Raw genomic sequence first — 18,344 nt, 5'->3', positions numbered from 1 at the left:
TTTTGGATATCCCGAGATAGCCATGGAATAATGTGGAACTGGTATTCAAGAGAAAAACTAGAGGTATGATATATAAATCTAAGATTCATCAGCTAATGATGAGGAGCCATTGGATTTGAGTATCTACCTCTGCAATTGTTCTTTCTTGGAGACTCAGATTTTTTTTTTTTTTTCCAAAAGCACTCACCACTACCAGTATTTGAGTTCCAATCTTTAACTTACTAATTACTGCTATTGATATACTGGCTTCTTTACTTTTTGCCTTCCAATATTCTTAATTCTTCACATTGAAAATCCCTTTTCCCAGGAGCAGCTAGGTGGTTCAGTGGATTGAGAGCCAGGCCTAGAAATGGGAGGTTCTAGGTTCAAAATCTGGCCTCAGCCTCTTCCTAGCTGTATAACCTTAGGCAAGTCACTTAACTCCCATTGCCTAGTCCTTACACTTTTTTGCCTGAGAACCAATACACAGTATTAATTCTAAGATAGAAGGTAAGGGTTTAAAAAAAAAAAAGAAAGAAAATCTCTTCCCTCCCTTAGCCAATATTTTGTTATTGTTGCATTTCTATCTTATTTCTTACAATTAAACTTCTTAAATATGTTGTTTTGTTTTGATGCTTCCATTTCCCCAATTATGTCCTCTGGAAGATCCAAGCAGAAACAAATATAGTAGAATGAATGCCACATTTGTAGTGAGAGGACTAAAATGCTAATCTTTACTTTTATACTTACTATTTCTACTGTGTGATCTTGGACAGATTACATAATGTAGAACTCAGTTTCCTCATTTTTAAAATGACAGAGTTGGAATAGATGACTTCTCAAATCCATTCCAATTTATGATTCTTAATTCCTCATAATCCAGTTTCTAAATTGACCATTTAACTCAAACTGTTCTAAAATCACTACCTTTTTCTATGGTCATAATAGAATGCCAGAGCTAGATATATTAGAATTGCCTCTTTGTGTGATCCTTGGCAGGTTACTTAACTCTTTGTTTTAAGCAACTGTTGAATTACAAGGAGAAAAAAATAAATGCATGAAAATTAAAAAATAAAGTTAATTTAAAATCATTTAGTCAGACAATTGCCTTCTATTTATTATTATTATTTTTTTAAGGCCTTTACTTTCCGTCTTGGAGTCAATACTGTGTATTGGCTCCAAGGTAGAAGAGTGGTAAGGGTAGGCAATGGGGGTCAAGTGACTTGCCCAGGGTCACCCAGCTAGGAAGTGTCTGAGACCAGATTTGAACCTAGGACCTCTAGGCCTGGCTCTCAATCCACTGAGCTACCTTCTATTTAAAGGGAAGATGTGGCTGGTATTTTCATAATAAACTATTCTTCCCAGAAAATGTCACACAGGCCACATATTACTTGTGCAAACTGCTAAAGCTCCCTTATGGGAGGCAGCCTTACTAAGGCTATTTTTTTTCTATGCCTGGCTTTCTTCCCTGGCTGCTGCTGAAGTACATTAGCAATTTAATTTAAAAAACAAAACATATATCTCAATTTCAGACTCTCTTACCTAGAGTGGAAGACCCTCACAGTTGAAAAGGGGAAAAAAGTCAGTGATCTCAGAGATAAACAGCCTAGCAGTGATCAGAAGTAAAATAAGTTCACAGAAATCAGTCAGAAAGAACACTGAGCCTCCTAGCTGCCCTAGGGGAAGTCCCAGTTGAGCCTTCTTGAAGTCATCTGAATCTGAAGAACCTGCACTGGATTGCATTTGCACTAGATGCTGTCATCTCTGTTGATTCTATTATTTTTCCTTTCTGTGCTACCCTCTCTTTTAGTTTTCACTTCACTAAAGCCTTCTGCTGCTATCTTTTATTCTATTCTTGATTCTCCCATCTCTTGGTCTCATTTAGACTTCAAAAAAGAGCTCACTGAGTACTGAGACATAAATTATCTCCTAATTAGCATTCCTTGCCATTTCCTTTGATACCATTGTCTCTGAGTCAGCCTTACCAAAACATATAACAGAATCATAAAGTTAGAGCTAGAGGGGACCTTGGATCTATTTTGTCTAACCCCTACATTTTCTTAATTAGTAAATTGAGGCCCAGGGAGGTTTTGACTTGCTTAAGATCACATAGAAGTAGCAAGTGACAGAAGCAATATTTGAACCCAGGTCCTTTTGATATGGGGGAGGAGAGTGCCTGAGTTCGAGAAGGATATCTTTCTCAAGAATGAAAGGACTCCGAAACTTAAAAGTAAAAAGGAGAAATTTATTAATTACATAGAATTATTAGCCAGCAAGACAGCATGAGTGGAACAACTATAGGAGTTGCTCCCGGAATGCTTCGGTTCAGGGGTTTTTATATTCTTTACAGTAATGAGTATGGGAAGTTATGTCATGGTGTGGACCTGACTCTTAAGAGTCCTGAGCACTTAGATATTCTGTAGGGTGAGGGGTCTGCCTGGGACCCTCAGGGCTTAAGGCTATCAAGGTGTGGCCTGGAGGTATATCTCTTTGTCTATCTCAACCTAAAGGATGATCCTAGGATAATAGTCTTATGGTAGTTATCAGATGTTCTTTGGCTTGGGAGTCACCGGGACAGAAAGGGGGAAGGGAATTTCCCTGTCTAATACAGTGCCCATGCCATCTCTGTACTATGCCCATGTCACTTTGACTCCAAAGACAAGAACTGTATTTTCCACTATATCATTCTGCCTCCTGAACTTATCTTTTGCAGTCTTTGGCATTAGTCTTCCACAAATATTTTTGTTGAATCCATCTTGTTGATATCAAAATCTCTGTTTATTCTTCTACCATTAGTCCACCAAGAGTTGAAAAGGAAGGACTTTTAAAATGGACTGGATGGTCCTTTCTATTCATAGCAAGATATAAACCAGGAAACAGTTATTTAGAGGGAAAAGGTAACTCTTCCTGGTTGGTACTTTGTTAGACTCATTCCTACCATAGAATATGAATGGGGAACAAAGAATAGTTGAGCCAAAATATTGGGAATCTAGATGGCATTCAAGTTGCTATAACTTTATTATTTGATGAATTATGAATTTCAAGAGTATTTGACATATCCATGCTCAAATATTAATGTAAAAATATATCTCAAAATTAATGATAGTTTGGGGGCTTTGTTGTGACATGCTTCCATAACATGAGCAGTAGTTGACCATGGTGCTTTACACTAAGTACTAATCAGTAAAGGGTTGTGTTTCTTGGGTCACAAGTGAAATATTAGACTGAAAAGTGAGAGACAGTCAGTTCTTGAATTAGTAGTAGAATGTTGGACTTGGAGTTAGGTAAACCTAGGTCTATCTCAAACTTTCAAACTGTGTGACCCGAGGCAAGTCACTTAACTGTTCTTCTCAGTTTCCTCATCTGCAAAATGGGAGTAATAATAATAGCACACTACCTCACAGGGTTATAAGAATCAAGTGAGATAAGAGTGAAATGCTTTGCAAACCTTCAAGTGATATATAAATGCTAAATGCTGTTATTTACAATATGACTTTACATCAGTGACTTATGTGAAATAAACTACTGCAGTTATTTTTGGTCATCTTAAAAGTGAAGAGAAATGAGCCATTTTACCCTAGGTCACATAACTAATGAGTTGCAGAATTTAGATTGGATCTCATCTTCTGACAAGAAAGTCTATATCCTTTATGTCTTGGTGAAGGGAATGTGGTGCTATGGAAAAAGTGCTGAATTTGAAATTAGGAAGAGTAAGTTTGAATGATAGCTTTGCTGCTTGCTCCCTATGAGATTTAATTTCCCTGTGTTTTACTTTGCCCTTCTATAAAATCAGCTAATTGGACAAGATGATCTTTGAGGTCCTTTCAGCAGATATCCATCATCTATCTACTATGTGCCAGGTGTTGAGAAAGATAGAAAGAAGGCTTCTGCTTCAAGAAGTTTACATCTAATGGGGGTGGGTGGGATGGGGTGCCAAAATATAACACAAACATAATAATGATTACAACATGGTAAGACTCACAGGTGTTGTGAAATTATAGGAGGAAAAAAAATCCCTTTTACTTAGGGGGATTGGCATTCTTTAAGTTAGACCTTTTAGGGAGGAAAGATTGTTATTAGCACTTTGTTGGAAAGCTTTTCTGATTCATCTCTACCAGTGGAATGAAGATGACCTAGAACTAGATAAAGAGTAACGACAGGTCTCAGTAAATTACATCATCCTTGTTTTCAGCATTTTAATTCAGTTCAGGAAATTATTAAATTCCTACTCCATGTACCAGGTCATAGGGAGTATGGCATGGTGGTTAGAGACATATTTTTGAAGCGGGGGGAAAACCAGGATTTCGTCCTGCTTTTGGCATGTTTACTGTGGAACTGTATAAATGGAGATTTTGAACCTTGAACTTCATCCCCCCATAAGTCCCTTAGTTTTCCCAGAATTTCCTTTAATCTCTCCTGTGCCTCCACAATTGCATGGCCACCTTTGTCTATCATTTTCTATAACCCCTCCCTCTTTCTCTTTTGCTCTTGGGAGCAGGCTGGTTAGTAACCTTTAAGCTAGTATATTTTTGTTAGTTTATTATTAATGAAACTATAAAAAATATAATATTTAGTTATTGGATATTAATTTTAAAATCCACATTATGGCAATCACGATGGGATTGAATGCTCAAAAAAATTTTTTAAGATATATTTTCAGTTAATAAGTTTTTTCTCCAGCCACGCCCACCTGTTTTCTGCCAGGCCTGAGGCCCGTTTCCTGGTGCCTCTGCTGCTTCTTCCTTCCATCCACTTTAGCCAGCCTTCCTCACCATTCCTTGCCCAGTCTACAGCCTCTACTTGCTGAGACCAGACCTGCCTGCCATTCAGAACAGCTTTTTTATCCAAGAGGGTGATGAATAAAAATCTTTCCACCCAATCCCTTCCCCCACCCCACGTGGGTTTTCCAGCCTGCACTAGCCATTTTTTAAGCTGAAGTCTTAAGCTAACCCTGGGATCCTAGTTGAGACAGAATTGTTCCTTAGGAATTTTTTTTTTCCACAGAAAAGAGGACTCCTCTGCCACCTTTTTTAAATTTTTGAGGGCAAGGAAAGCCTAAAATCAATAGATTTGAAGTCAAAGTTTTAGGAAATCAGCCTGCTTTTCCCTTCTCTCTCCTGACTTAAAACATGGGGGTAGCTAGTTCTCTCATATGCAAATATCCTATTGTCCTCCAGCAAGATTTTGCCCTTTTTTAGTGTTTACTCTGTAAACAAACTTCCATTCAGTGTTTTGTTTTGTTTTTCTTGAAGACTAAATGCTATGGCAAAGCATGCTTGAATCTGCAGTTTGAATTCCTTGAGATCACCGGAGCATACTGGCTCTGCTTGATTTTCTTACTAGCAGTTTATATCTTCATTGGTTATTTACCATCCTGCTTCCTTCCCCTCAAGAAGAATATGCACAAAGCTATTTTGTTTAAACTAGAAGCCAAACTGAAATATTTTGACAAAGTTGAAAGTCTTAAATGTTCAATGCAGAATTTTCCCTCACTATGAGGAAATTCAGAGCCCTGACAAATAGATGATAAATATATGGGGGAGGGGAAAGAACCTTAAAAGAGAGCTGGAAGTTTATTGCTTACTAATCATTCTTAGCTTCTCCCCTCAAGATAGTAAACAAGTCTATTGGGATTGGTAAAAAGGATTTTTGACTACACTGCTTGGAACTTTTGCTTGTAACTATTTGCTGCTTATATTATTGTATTTGTTGATTTCTTTAAGGTTTAATTTTTTTTAGTTTATCTGTATTAATCTAATCAATATCTTTCTGTTATATGATTCTTTCTCTGTACCGTTTCCCTATGAATATATTGAACAACATATTCGTTGTAAAAATCCCATAAGTCTTATGCATCCAGGATTTGTCATCTCAACTATCGAGGTCACATGTTGCTTATGCAGCCTTTACTTCCTTTTTGCCTTTGTTAATTGTCACATATATGATTATGTATGGACTCTTTATCAAAACTGCTTACAACCTGTGTAAAACTTTGGAGAATATAACTTAAGAATTTAAATTGTAATTTTAAGGAGTCTTGAGAAATGACTTCAGATACCTATTAGTTTCTGAATGGATAATTTTCATATTTATAAATACATATTATAAAGAATGTTGTATTAAAAGGTAGAGAAACAAATAGAAGTTCCTACCAAAACATTTTACATATAAAGTAGGAAGCCAAAAAGAGTTCTTGCATGTATGATATTTTAACTCTTTAGTTTAATTTACTTCCACCAGAACCATCTAGATTTCTTAGTGATGTTCTAGACCCCAAAAAGATTTTCCTGAGCAATACAGAGGTTTGTGTACCAAGGTTGAAAGATTTTCTATTATACATCAGTTTATAGGGTTTTTAAATATCACACTGCAATTGACTATATATAAGCTCATGTGAATCCTATATAATAATTGGTTTGTTTGCTAATATCAATAACTGGCTATTGTGAATTTTGTAAATTTGGTACTTTATTTGAATGTGCATTATCTATTCTACTACTGTTTATGTTTTTATAAATGTTATTTTTCTGAAAATCATTTGTACTCACACAGTGAATCATGGCCAAGTTTAAAAAGGAAATGGATCTCATTTTTGGTGAGGAACCTTTGTATTCTACTTCTCCTTGGCTGACACAGTGTGTCACTGATTCTAAGCTATATATTTTTGATTTTAAAACATTTTTATTATTGTTTTTTTCTTGTATTTTTAATATAGTATTTGAGTACTTTGAAGAACATATAAACAATATTAATCTTTTTTTTTTAAATTTTGCAGTAATGTAAGTTTAAAACACATTTGTTCTAATATTAATGCATTCCCCAAAAGCTTTAAACTATAAAATAATGCCATTGATTGTTTAAATATTATGGGACTTTATTTAGTGATTCTGTCTGATTCCAGAAGAAGGAATTTAAAGAGAGCCATTGTACAGTGCCAAAGAATCACAGAGCTACCTTTAGAGTGCCAATCAAGCACAAGGTCAAAGAGACCAACCAATCCTAGTGGGATTGATGTAATTTTGAGCCAAGTCAAGAGGACTTGAACTTCTTTGGGGTTTGAGGTTGCAGCGCTTAACATATGTTAAGACACAGGACTTCCTCTGAACCACATTCTAACAAGCACCTCTTTAGCTGCCTTCCTGGCTCCCGTTTGCTCCTATAATCTAGTCCCTTTTCTGTCTTTCATAGTGTGGCAAACTTTCTGTAGTCCTGGCTTCTGATTGGGTAAGTGTACAATTGCTTAAGTCACTTTAATTAGTTCCTGATTCAAGGACCTGTTATGGTTATATTTTTCCTTTACTTAGATTTTTTTAGACATAAGACTTTGATATTTTATATTTCATCCACAAGTTATTTTTTCTCTTTTATTGGATTTTTTGATGTTTTTGATTTCTTTTGCAATTGATTCATATACCTTATAACTTAGCCATGTGTCCCTGAGTGATCCCTGTTTGTCCCCACCTCAGGGAGGGGGGACTATGTTATTGTTGTAAACTTTGGTTTGAATTTAGGAAATTTTGTGGTAAGAAACTTGCTACCTCCCAGAATCCAGAAGAACGAAGCTGTTTAGAGAAGGCACCATGAAGATGCCTACAGAGACCACACACTGTACCAGAAGATACAGATTGAACTTTGGGATGTGAAATTGAATGATGGGGGGGGGGGGGTTTGAAAGCATTTGTTTTGAATGTATACTCTTCTGCGAAAGGGGACTGCCCCCAAATTGACTTTTTGTTAATGTAGCTATCATTGATTTTGTTCTTTTTTCCCTTTTATCCATAAATTATTGCAATTTATAAGTTGATTGTGTTTTTATGATCCACTGGGGAGACTGGTCTCCCAAAGGATCACAGTGGGGCATGTATAAATGGAGATTTTGAACCTTGGATTTCTTCTCCCATAAGTCCCTTAGTTTTCTCAAAATTCCCTTTAATCTCTCCCGCGCCTCCACATTTGCATGGTCACATTTGTATATAGTTTGCTGTAATACCTCCCTCTTTCTCTTTTGTTCTTGGGAGTAAGGTGGTCAGTAACTTTTAGTTTATTTATTTAGTACATTTTTGTTAGTTTATTATTAATAAAATTTAATAAAAATATATTTAGTTATTGGATATTAATTTTAAAAACCACAGAACCATGGACAAATTACCTAATTTAGACTTGTCTCAGTGCTCCAGGCTCTTCATACCAGAAGTTACAGATGTGATCCACATTAGTACAAGTACTCCTACATTAAGATGTCTTGATTCTGATACAATCACAGATCTAGACCCTCCCAAACAGTGCCAGGCATTGCCCTTGACCAATTTACAGTCTTTTTGAGGGAGATATTTTCATACATCAATAAATATGAAGTGTATATATAGTGAGGGATTATTTTATTTTTTTGGTGGGCAAGGCTGGGCATAAAGCATGACAAATTTAGTGATTAGGAAAAGTCTCCTGAAGGAGATAGCACTTGATCTGAAGTCTTGAGTGTATTCAAGAATCAGGTGGACAAAGGAAGAGCATTCCAAAACCAGCTGACCACCCATGCAAATGTAAGGTAAAAGATCTCATACAGGGAATGTGCAAGTGGGGTAGTTTGAGTTGAATGGACTGAATGATAGGGAATAGCCTGAATTTGTGCATCATCTAAAGTAATTTGGAACTTTGTTGCTTGAAATTTATATCTTTGTTTTCTAAACTATCTCTTGTGGTTTCAGGTGACCAGTGAGTATGGAATGGTCCATGTCATCGCTGAGCCAGGGAATGGCAAAGGAAAAGACTACTGTATCCTGTACAATTCCCAGTGGGCCCACTTGCCACCTGGCCTTGGCAAAGCAGTAAGTTCCTGAATCGGGCATCAATACTCATTCGTGCCATAGATAGTCCTCAGTCCTCTTCTCATGGGACCTCCAATGCTTTTACTGGGCTTTAGAAGATTCTTTGTTCCACTTGCCTGGCCACTCAGGTTTAATTTCTATTCATGCTTATCTAGCAATAACCATTTTAGAAGTTCTGCTTTATTAGAGGAAAATCAAGGGGATAAGGCCAGTTGGGAAATCCAGGTATAACGTATAATTATAGTGTTTTGTTGTTAAAAAGGACCCTGAAGTTGATTTTGCCCACCATCCCATTTTACAAATGAAGAAATTGAAACCCACAAAGGTACAGTGACTTATCGAATATCATATACTGTATACCTGGAACTAGAACCCAGATTCACTGTCTTCAGTTTTAGTACTCGTCTCTTGAGGATCAACTCTAAAATTATGGTAACAGTCACAATTGTATTTAGCAAGTATAGAATTTGTATATCTTGTTGATTCTCAGACATGTCCCATAAGGCCTGAGCTTCCCTTCTCTCTATATATTACTTCATTTGGTGATCTCATCAGCTTCCATGGATTAAGTTGTCATCTGTGCTCATGATTTTCTTGTCTGTGTAGTTATATTTAACCTCTGTGCTGATTTCCAGTCTCATATCTCCAGCTTACTTCTCTTGAACATCACAAATTAGATGTCCTATAGACATTTCCAAAATGAACTCATCTTTTCCCACAGGACTCCCACCTCCATGCCCCAATCCAAAATTCCTTATTACTGCTAAAGAGAACCACCATATTCCTGAGCACAGACTTTCATGGAGCCAGGATTTGAATCTATGAATCCTTTTTTTTGGTTTGTTTTAAACTCCAGGGCCCTTACCCTTTTGTCTATATCATGCTTAATATTCCAAAAGGTGGAAAGAAGAGAGAAAAAGAGATAGGGAGGTGAGGTAGGAGGTTTTTATAATACATAATGTGAAACTGTTTTGGGAGATGGCAATAGGAATAGAAAGGAGAGAAGGAATACAAATGATCACATTATTTCCCTACATAAACCTTCAGTGGCTGTCCATTGCCCAATGGATAAAACATAAACTCTAACTGATGTTTTGGGCCTAATTTTATACTTCCATTCTCCCCCTGCCTTAATCCAAGCCTGCATTTCATCTAAACTGGTTAGGTTGAGTGGGAGTCCTATAAGTTTTTTCCTGAGGCTGGTAGTTTGTATTTTGTGTGATGGGTAATTTGTCACTAATTTCCTGAAGACTGTTGATGTGATCTTATAGTTCTCCCACCCACCCACCCTACCCCCAAAAAAACCCTTACTTTCTGTCTCCGAATGATATTGAGAATTGGTTCTAAGGCAAAAGAGTGATAAGGGCTAAATAATGAGGGTTAAGTGACTTGCATAGGTCCACACAGCTAGGAAGTATCTAAGGCCAGATGTGAACCCAGGATCTCCCATCTCCAGGCTTGGCTGTCTATCAAATTATCTAGTTGTCCTAACCTCGTAATTCTTGAAAGAGATTAGAGGGGTATTATGGGCTTATGGAAAACAGAGTTGTGAGACCAAGGCTTTGATGCTTAACTCTGCTCCAGGCACATTGTGATATGACTTCCCCTTTTGGGGTTGCTCAAGTTCCTTCTTTGTGAAATGAAATAATTTGACAGGATGGTTTTACACTTTGACATTTCTGTGAGTCTTAGTTTGTGTTACTCCTTCCCCTTGCTTCTGTTTCCCTTCCCCCTCAAACTGAAGATCTCCCTTTTGAAGTTTGGAAGAAATAAAATTTTATGCTGAATAAAAATAAGTCCTGCTTAACCCAGTAGGTAGTAAACACTGCATTCATTACCCAAGAAGGTGGTAGACCTTGAAATAGAATCAGAGGCAGAATATTGGTCTCCATTCTTACATCTCCACCTCCAATCAGTTGTCAAGACCAGGGTATTTTTCTGCTGCACTATCTTCTGCATTCATCTCCTTTTTACTCCTCCTACCATTACTCATCATTTCTCATTTGCATTGTCATAATAGATTTCCTAACTAGCCTCACTGCATCTTCCTTTGTTTCTACCTTTTTGATTATTCCTTTACAGTGTTGGCTAAAATTTTATTGCAAAATCTGATCATGCAGGGCAGCTGGGTAGCTCAGTGGATTGAGAGTCATACCTAGAGATGGGAGGTCCTAGGTTCAAATCTGGCCTCAGACACTTCCCAGCTGTGTGACCTTGGGCAAGTCACTTAACCCTCATTGCCCACCCTTACCACTCTTCTACATAAGCCAATACACAGAAGTTAAAGGTTTAAAAAAAAATTTTTTTTTTTTTTAAATCTGATCATGCCTCCTTGCTTAGCTGCCATCACTGACTCCCCATTGTTTGCAGAGTAAAATAGAAAAAAAGATCTGCTATTCCAATCCCTCCATAGTTTACGGCTCCCCAGTCTTACTATTTGTATCTTCCATACTGGAACAGCTTGTCTTTCTAATTCTTCCCTCTTTGTCAGTCTTTATCTGATGAAATTCTTACTTGGGAAATATTTCTTCCACAGAGCCTTCCCTGGGGCCTCCCATCTAGAAATGATGCCTCTTTTTCAATCTTTTAGGCAGTATAGCACTTATTGTGTTCTAACTTGTATTTCTATCTCCCCACTAGATATTAAGTTTCTTGAAGGCAGGGACTTTATTTTTCATTATCATATTACCACTCCCTGGCACAGGAACCTTGTACACAGTAAATGCTTAGTAAGTATTGAATTAAGTCTTCAGATAGAGAGGTTAGAGTGGATCTAAAATTATTCTTTAAATCATTGAGCAGACATAATATATATCATATCCAAAAGTCAACACAAAACATAAGATAGATTATTATGATACAATCCCCTTTTCTTTTAGAGAATTCCTTCCCTCCCCAATGAGAAAAACGTATAAGAAAGTTTATTTCAGGAATCTGCAAAACCGTTGTCAGCCATTCCCATTATAAACCTCATTTTGTGGCATTGACTATGTTACAGAAACAGACTCATTAACACTTTTTTTCTTTTCAGTCTTTGTTACAGCTTCAGGACCAAACAACATCTGTCTTATGTTCTCAATCTGATGTCCCCAGTGGAGGATTTAACAACCGAATCCCTATGGTGATGCGTGGAAACTGCACCTTCTATGAGAAAGTGAAACTGGCCCAAATGAATGGGGCTCGGGGACTACTAGTAGTCAGCAGAGAAAAACTGGTATGACCCTTCATTTCTCACGCTAAGATAATATTAAGAAATCCCTGCTATTTACTTCTACTGTTGATACAAGGGAAGAACTTTCTTTAAGGTTACTCATTCCTTACTTTTTCAGAGTTCTGTTTCAGCTGATTTATTGTTGAGTTGGATGGGTTCTGTTTAGAACAAAGATTCTTAACCTGGGCTTCATAGACCCCCTTGGGGAACTGTGGATAGACTTCAGGAGGAATTTGGAAGGGAAAAATAAATTTGCATATTTTTCTATAAAATTAGTTTTCTTTGAAATTATATGTATTTTCTTCATTAAGGACATTATTCTGAAAAGATGACCATGGGTTTCACCAGACTGCAAAAGGGGTCATTGATGCAAAAAAGGTTAATAACCCTTGGTTTAGAATGACAAATTGACTTTTTCCCTCACTGGTGTAGGTTAATTACTATAAAAAAATACCAATAAATCAGAACAAGGTCTCATCTCAAATTGGTGGAATCAGGTAGTCTGCCTTGCCCAGAAGTGTCTCCACCACTCCTTTTTGTAGTTTCTGAAGTTCCATCATTAGCTTTGGGATTTTGGAAAACTTTGGGCTTCAAATGTCCCTTCAGAAATACCCAGTTTAGGGAGCAGCTGGGTGGCTCAGAGGATTGAGAGCCAAGCCTAGAGATGGGAGGTCCTTGGTGCAAATCTGGCCCCAGACACTTCCTGGTTGTGTGACCCTGGGAAAGTCACTTAATCCCCATTGCCTAGCCCTTACCATTCTACCTTAGAACCAATACACAGTAGTGATTCTAAGACAGAAGGAAAAGGTGTTTGGGGTTTTTTTTGTTTTTTGTTTTTTTTTTAAGTGCCCAGGTTATGGAAAGGGGAAGGGACTAATTATTCATTGAGGATTGGTTAACAGTGAGTGAACTAAAAGAAAGACCCTTTGGCTTCAGGACAGGCCTTGAGAGTAGTTGGCAGGGAGAAGGGGGGCCACGTGGTTCAAGAGAGGCTCTGAAGGGGCCCTTGAGCCAATCACTTTCCACAGCTTTCCTAAGGGCAGATATGGTCTCCATGAGATACTAAAGGAGACACTAAAGAGGAGGCTTGTTGCCAGGAAAATGGTTGAGTATCTCTGTGTTGAATATTATCTGGGGCAGAGACTTTGAAACTCTTAAGCAAGATTTGTGCCTGATTGCATGGTAGCTTGCTTTCCTCTGTTTGCACTCACTAAGCAAGAGATTTGGGTTCCTTTTAATATTTGCATCAGTTCTTTCATTAATCTTTCTTAAACCTTTTTGCTAATCAGGCACAAAATGGAAGAACCCAATTTTATGAATGGATGAAAACACTTGTATTAATAAGTCTTTATTGTGCACCAAGCACTCTGCATATAAATGCAAAGTAAAGATCATCCCTGCCTTCCAGGACTTCACCTTTAAAGGGAAGGACAACACACAGAGGAGTGGTGGCCAAGGAAGGAATGTCACCCTTTTTTTTCTTTCAGGATCAGTAGCAAATTGCTTTGGTCTTGGTATATGGTTCTATAACTAGACAAGGAGGGGACATGGTAATTAGAGAAAGGAAAAGGTATGCAGAGGAATGTTGATACGGTTGGAAGACATGACTGTAGAGTGAGGAGTGGAGAAGAAGCATGGTGGCTGGAGCTGTCCTGGAATACTGGTCTGGAAGAGGTTGACATCAGTCAGAACTTTTGAGTCCCAGGGCAAAAGTTTCTTCAGGGCAGTTGGTATAGTTAGTGAAGTAATGACCTGAGTAATTTTTCTGTGTGTGTGTATATATATATTTCGTTTATTAGGTTTTTTTTTGTTCCCAGGTCCCTCCAGGAGGCAACAAGACTCAGTATGATGAAATTGGTATTCCTGTGGCCCTCCTCAGCTATCAAGACATGCTTGACATTTGCAAGGTAGGCCCCTCTAGCACTCAGCTTAGAGATTTTGTTACTTCTGCCCAGTGTCCTGAAATTCTCTTTCCAGAGAAGTGCAAAAGTGGTCCAAGTAGGGGTGTAAGTGTACTTAGGAATAAGCCATCCCGAACATCAATTTCTAATTGCTTTAGATCTAGCTGGTTGGTTCTTAATGTGGCAAAAGCAAAATGCTCATCCAAAATGATGTACTGACATTATTGCCACAGCAATGTTATTGAAATGCCGAGGTTGACATGACCACCCAAGATTACTACCTCAGTGTTCTACTTCACATTATTTTCTGTTCTGAAATGCCACTGTTTAGAGAAAAATATCAAAGCTAGCAGTGAATTCTAAGTTCCTCCAGAAATCCTGGCTCTTGTCAATAAGAGTTTTTTTCAGGGAGTGGAAAATTTTTCAGAATGCTAAGGAATAATATGGAAACCTTTAAGATAGATGCAGTTCCCTTTGTAAACACACAGTTCCTATTTTCCAAAGTTCCTAATCCTAGAAAAAAATAAGGGTAGTTTATTTTTCAAGATTTCATTACCCTTTGAGGTCATTATGACAGTAACAGCAATGTTGTAATGATGATCAACTTGAAAGTCATGGCTACTCTAATCAGTGCAGCAATACAAAACATATCCATGGGAATCATGAAAAATACTATCTAATTCCAGAGAGAATTGATGAATTCTTAAGTGAAAGTTGAACTATAATTTTCTCTCTTTTTTCTTTTTTTTTTTGGGCAATGCTGCTAATATGGAAATGTGTTTTGCATGATTTCACATTTATAATTGATATTTTGCCTGCCTTCTCAGTGACTGAGGGAGGAGGAGAGACTTTGGAATTAAAAATTTTTTAATAAAAATATTTGAATAAACTTCTTAAAAAGTATTTCACTGCCCTTTAAAACAATGAGGTATTTTAGGTGCCCTCTGCACTGCACAAGCAGGTTAGTAGACTGAAGGACAAAGAACTGGTTCATTTAGAACTTGAGGGAAAAGATTACATTGTCATTGAATTCTGATGTCTTCTCTGAGACAGACTTTTGGTCACTCAGTGAGAGTGGCATTGTACGCCCCTAAGGAACCTGTCCTTGATTACAACATGGTCATCATCTTCATCATGGCTGTGGGGACAGTTGCAGTTGGAGGCTACTGGGCAGGAAGCCAGGATGTGAAGAAGTAAGTATTTTGAATGTGGAGGTAGCATGTTCCCTGGGTGCAGCCTCATCCACACAAGTCCTAGAATCAATGATCAAATCCGAAGGATCAATGTTTATAGATGTTTCCTAAGGTAAACGCTGAAGAAAATCAGAATGTCCCATGACACATCTAGAGGGAAGGGAATCTGAGGGATGTAGAAGTGTTTTGCTTATCTGAAGTGAATCAGGAGCAGCTGGGTAGCTCAGTGGATTGAGAGTCAGGCCTAGAGACAGGAGGTCCTAGGTTCAAATCCAGCCTCAGACACTTCCCAGTTGTGTGACCCTGAGCGAGTCACTTGACCCCCATTGCTTAACCCTTACCAGTCTTTTGCCTTGGAGCCAATACACAGTATTGACTCCAAGAGGGAAGGTAAGGGCTTAAAAAAAAAAATGAAGTGAATCTGGCTTGCATTTAGCCCAACTTTTGCTGAGGATAGCATACTTCTAGTTGAATACAGCATACTGGATGTATACCAATGGTAAACTTGGAACTAAATGGAAAAAGGATCAAAGAGCCCTGGGTTCAAATCCTGCCTCTACATCTGATATTTATGTGTCCTTGGGCAAGTCACTCCATCTTTCTAGACCTCAGTTCCTTCATCTAGAAAATGAGATGGTAGTGTCTCTAAATTTGTGACTCTTAAGTGCCCTTCTTTTGGGGAGAATGAAGTGCCATCATAAGTTTCTTTTAATACAATAGTTTTTTAAAGCTTTGGGGATAGTATAGTATATGGGTTTTACTACTTGGTTCTTTCTTGGATTTTGTTTGGTGGATTTTTGGATACCTCACTGCTTTTCTTCCTTCTTTATGACTACTCTCTATCATACTTGCATAGAACATAAGCAATCTTCTCCCCTTCCTCCCCAGTTCTTTTTAGTTTTAAGCCCATTTGATTAGATTTGCAAGACATTTGGCAAATACATTTTTATCAGCCTTTGTTAGGCATATTCCATCCTCTAGCCAGAGATTTTCGAAATCTATATTGTAGAGGCAGCTGGCTGGCTCAGTGAATTGAGAAACCAGGCCTAGAGAAGAGAGGTCTTGGATTCAAATCAAGCCTCAGATACTTCTTAGCTGGGTGACCCTGGGCAAGTCATTTAACCCTCATTGCCTGGCCCTTAACACTCTTCTGCTTTTGAACCAATACACAGTATTGATTCTAAGGTGTGAGGTAAAGTGTTTTTTTGTTTGTTTGTTTGTTTTTTAAAGGCCTATATCATTGACGGCAAACCTTTTAGAGACAGAGTGCTAAGCCCCCACTCTACCCCCCAGACAAGAGTGCTGTACCCACTTCTCCCCCAGATGGCATGCTACCCCCCAAGTGCCAGGTGCTCCCTGGCATCCCACCACCATCCCACACAAGGGAGGGAGGGAAGCACTCCTATTGGGCAGCAGTGAAGTGAGGAATGTCCTCAGAGAGTGTAGAGAGGGGGAGGGGAGTGGCCCCAGCTCTCTGTTCCCCTTCCAGCTCTACTGTCTATGAGTCGCCCACCTCACCCCGTGTGCTCCCAATGGACTGCTAGGCAGAGGGGCAAGAATGAAAAAAATGTCAGGCATGGTGGGGAGGGGAAAGGGAGAGCTCCACCCGAGTCCCTCTGCCTTTCTAGAAGGGGAGGGGGCAGCTGCATACCCACAGAGAGCACTCTGCATGCCATCTTTGGCATCCATGCCACACGTTTGCCATCACTGGCCTATATTATAAGCCACGATTCAGAAGTTCAAATCACCTTCTTAGACACTACCATCACTAACTATTCACTTTCCCAGATTAAATTTTTCTTTTTTCTTACCTTGCTTTCTTCCCTGTGCTCTCAGAGAGTTCAAGACTATTATCATGGATAATACTTTTTTAGATTCTTTACAGAAGTGCCCCTTGGTGGATGTTAGCTTCTGTTTTTCTGTTATATCATTCTTGGGAAGACAAGCAGCTTCTCAAGCCTCATAGACTCCAACTCTCTTCTCTTCAGGAAGAACTCAGAATATATTATATAAACTCTTAATTGTGCAGCTGTACTTTTCCTTCACTTTTTCCTTTATGTAGCACATCTCCATCATCTTGACAGAGGTCAAGATTTTTCTTCAAGATTTATCAGCTCAAGTATCTCCTTCTACATGAAGTCTTTCTTGATTCCCCCAATTGTTAGTGTTTTCCCTCCCAGAACTACTTTGTCTTCATTTTGCATATATTACATATATATACTTTTATCTCTCCTGTTAGAAAGTAAGCTCCTGGATAATTTCACTTTTATCTTTGTATCACTTATGCTTTGCCTGGCATTTAGAAGGTGCTTAATGCTAGTTAATTACCAATTGATTAATTTCACTATTTTAAGATCTTCTATTCCTCTTCCTTCTTAGAGATTCATGATAGTCTTCTTGATAGAACTTCCCATTAGGAATCCTTCCAAATTAGCATGCACCCTCTCTGTTTGGTGGAAGGACAGTTAAGATAGTGCTTCTCTGGGAGTGTTCTTTTCTTTGAGTCAGGGAAAGGAGTAAACTATAATTCTTCTGATGACTGAAGCCATAACAAATTCTCTATCATATGGAATGTGCCCCTCTGCTAATTTCTTCCTGTTCTTGGCATCTCTTCTGCTCAAGTCCTGAGGCTCTTGAATAGTATACCCTAGAAGTTTACCATTACCAGGATTTGGGGATTATTTTTCCTCCCCTCACAGCAACCCTGTATAGCTGATAGTATGAATATTATTTTCCCATTTTTACAACTGAAGAAACAAATCTCCAAGCAATGAAGTCATTTGTCCAAGGTTGTTACACAGTGTGATGTTGTCCATGATGATATCTGAAACATAGTGTCTGACTGAATCCAAAGCTTTTGTCCTTAGACCATATTGATTATATATGAACTCCTGTGTATTTTAGGAGGTTCATGAAGCATAAGCGTGATGATGGAACAGAAAAACACGATGACGAGACAGTGGATGTGACCCCCATAATGATTGGAGTGTTTGTGGTGATGTGCTGTTCCATGTTGGTCTTGCTGTACTACTTCTATGATCATCTTGGTGTGTATCCAATGACAGTCATTTGTTGTTTATTTTAACCATTTGGCTCACTAGGCCCCCAACTTGGATCTTACAATATCTTGTCAGCACCTTAAGGAGTAGCACTTTTCCCCCACTTGCCATTTCCCTAATGGAACAGGTTTGTGAATATATGACCATATTCAACTTTCCTGTCCTTATGTTGAGCA

At 38.3% G+C, this 18,344-nt stretch overlaps 1 protein-coding gene across 1 annotated transcript in view; it reads left to right on the top strand.

Annotated features, from left to right (window-relative positions):
- SPPL2B (signal peptide peptidase like 2B) overlaps positions 1–18,344 on the top strand; it is a 48,372-nt gene that overhangs the window by 6,699 nt on the left and 23,329 nt on the right. Inside the window, exons 2-6 of the mRNA XM_044671956.1 lie at positions 8,685–8,804; positions 11,836–12,018; positions 13,833–13,922; positions 14,970–15,109; positions 18,014–18,156. Of these exons, the coding sequence (XP_044527891.1) occupies positions 8,685–8,804; positions 11,836–12,018; positions 13,833–13,922; positions 14,970–15,109; positions 18,014–18,156 (676 nt within the window). The remainder of the gene's footprint in view (positions 1–8,684; positions 8,805–11,835; positions 12,019–13,832; positions 13,923–14,969; positions 15,110–18,013; positions 18,157–18,344) is intronic.

This window comes from Gracilinanus agilis, chromosome 1 (genome assembly GCF_016433145.1).
Source record: "Gracilinanus agilis isolate LMUSP501 chromosome 1, AgileGrace, whole genome shotgun sequence".
Lineage (NCBI taxonomy): Eukaryota > Metazoa > Chordata > Mammalia > Didelphimorphia > Didelphidae > Gracilinanus > Gracilinanus agilis.
This window is presented reverse-complemented; position numbering and strand designations above follow the sequence as displayed.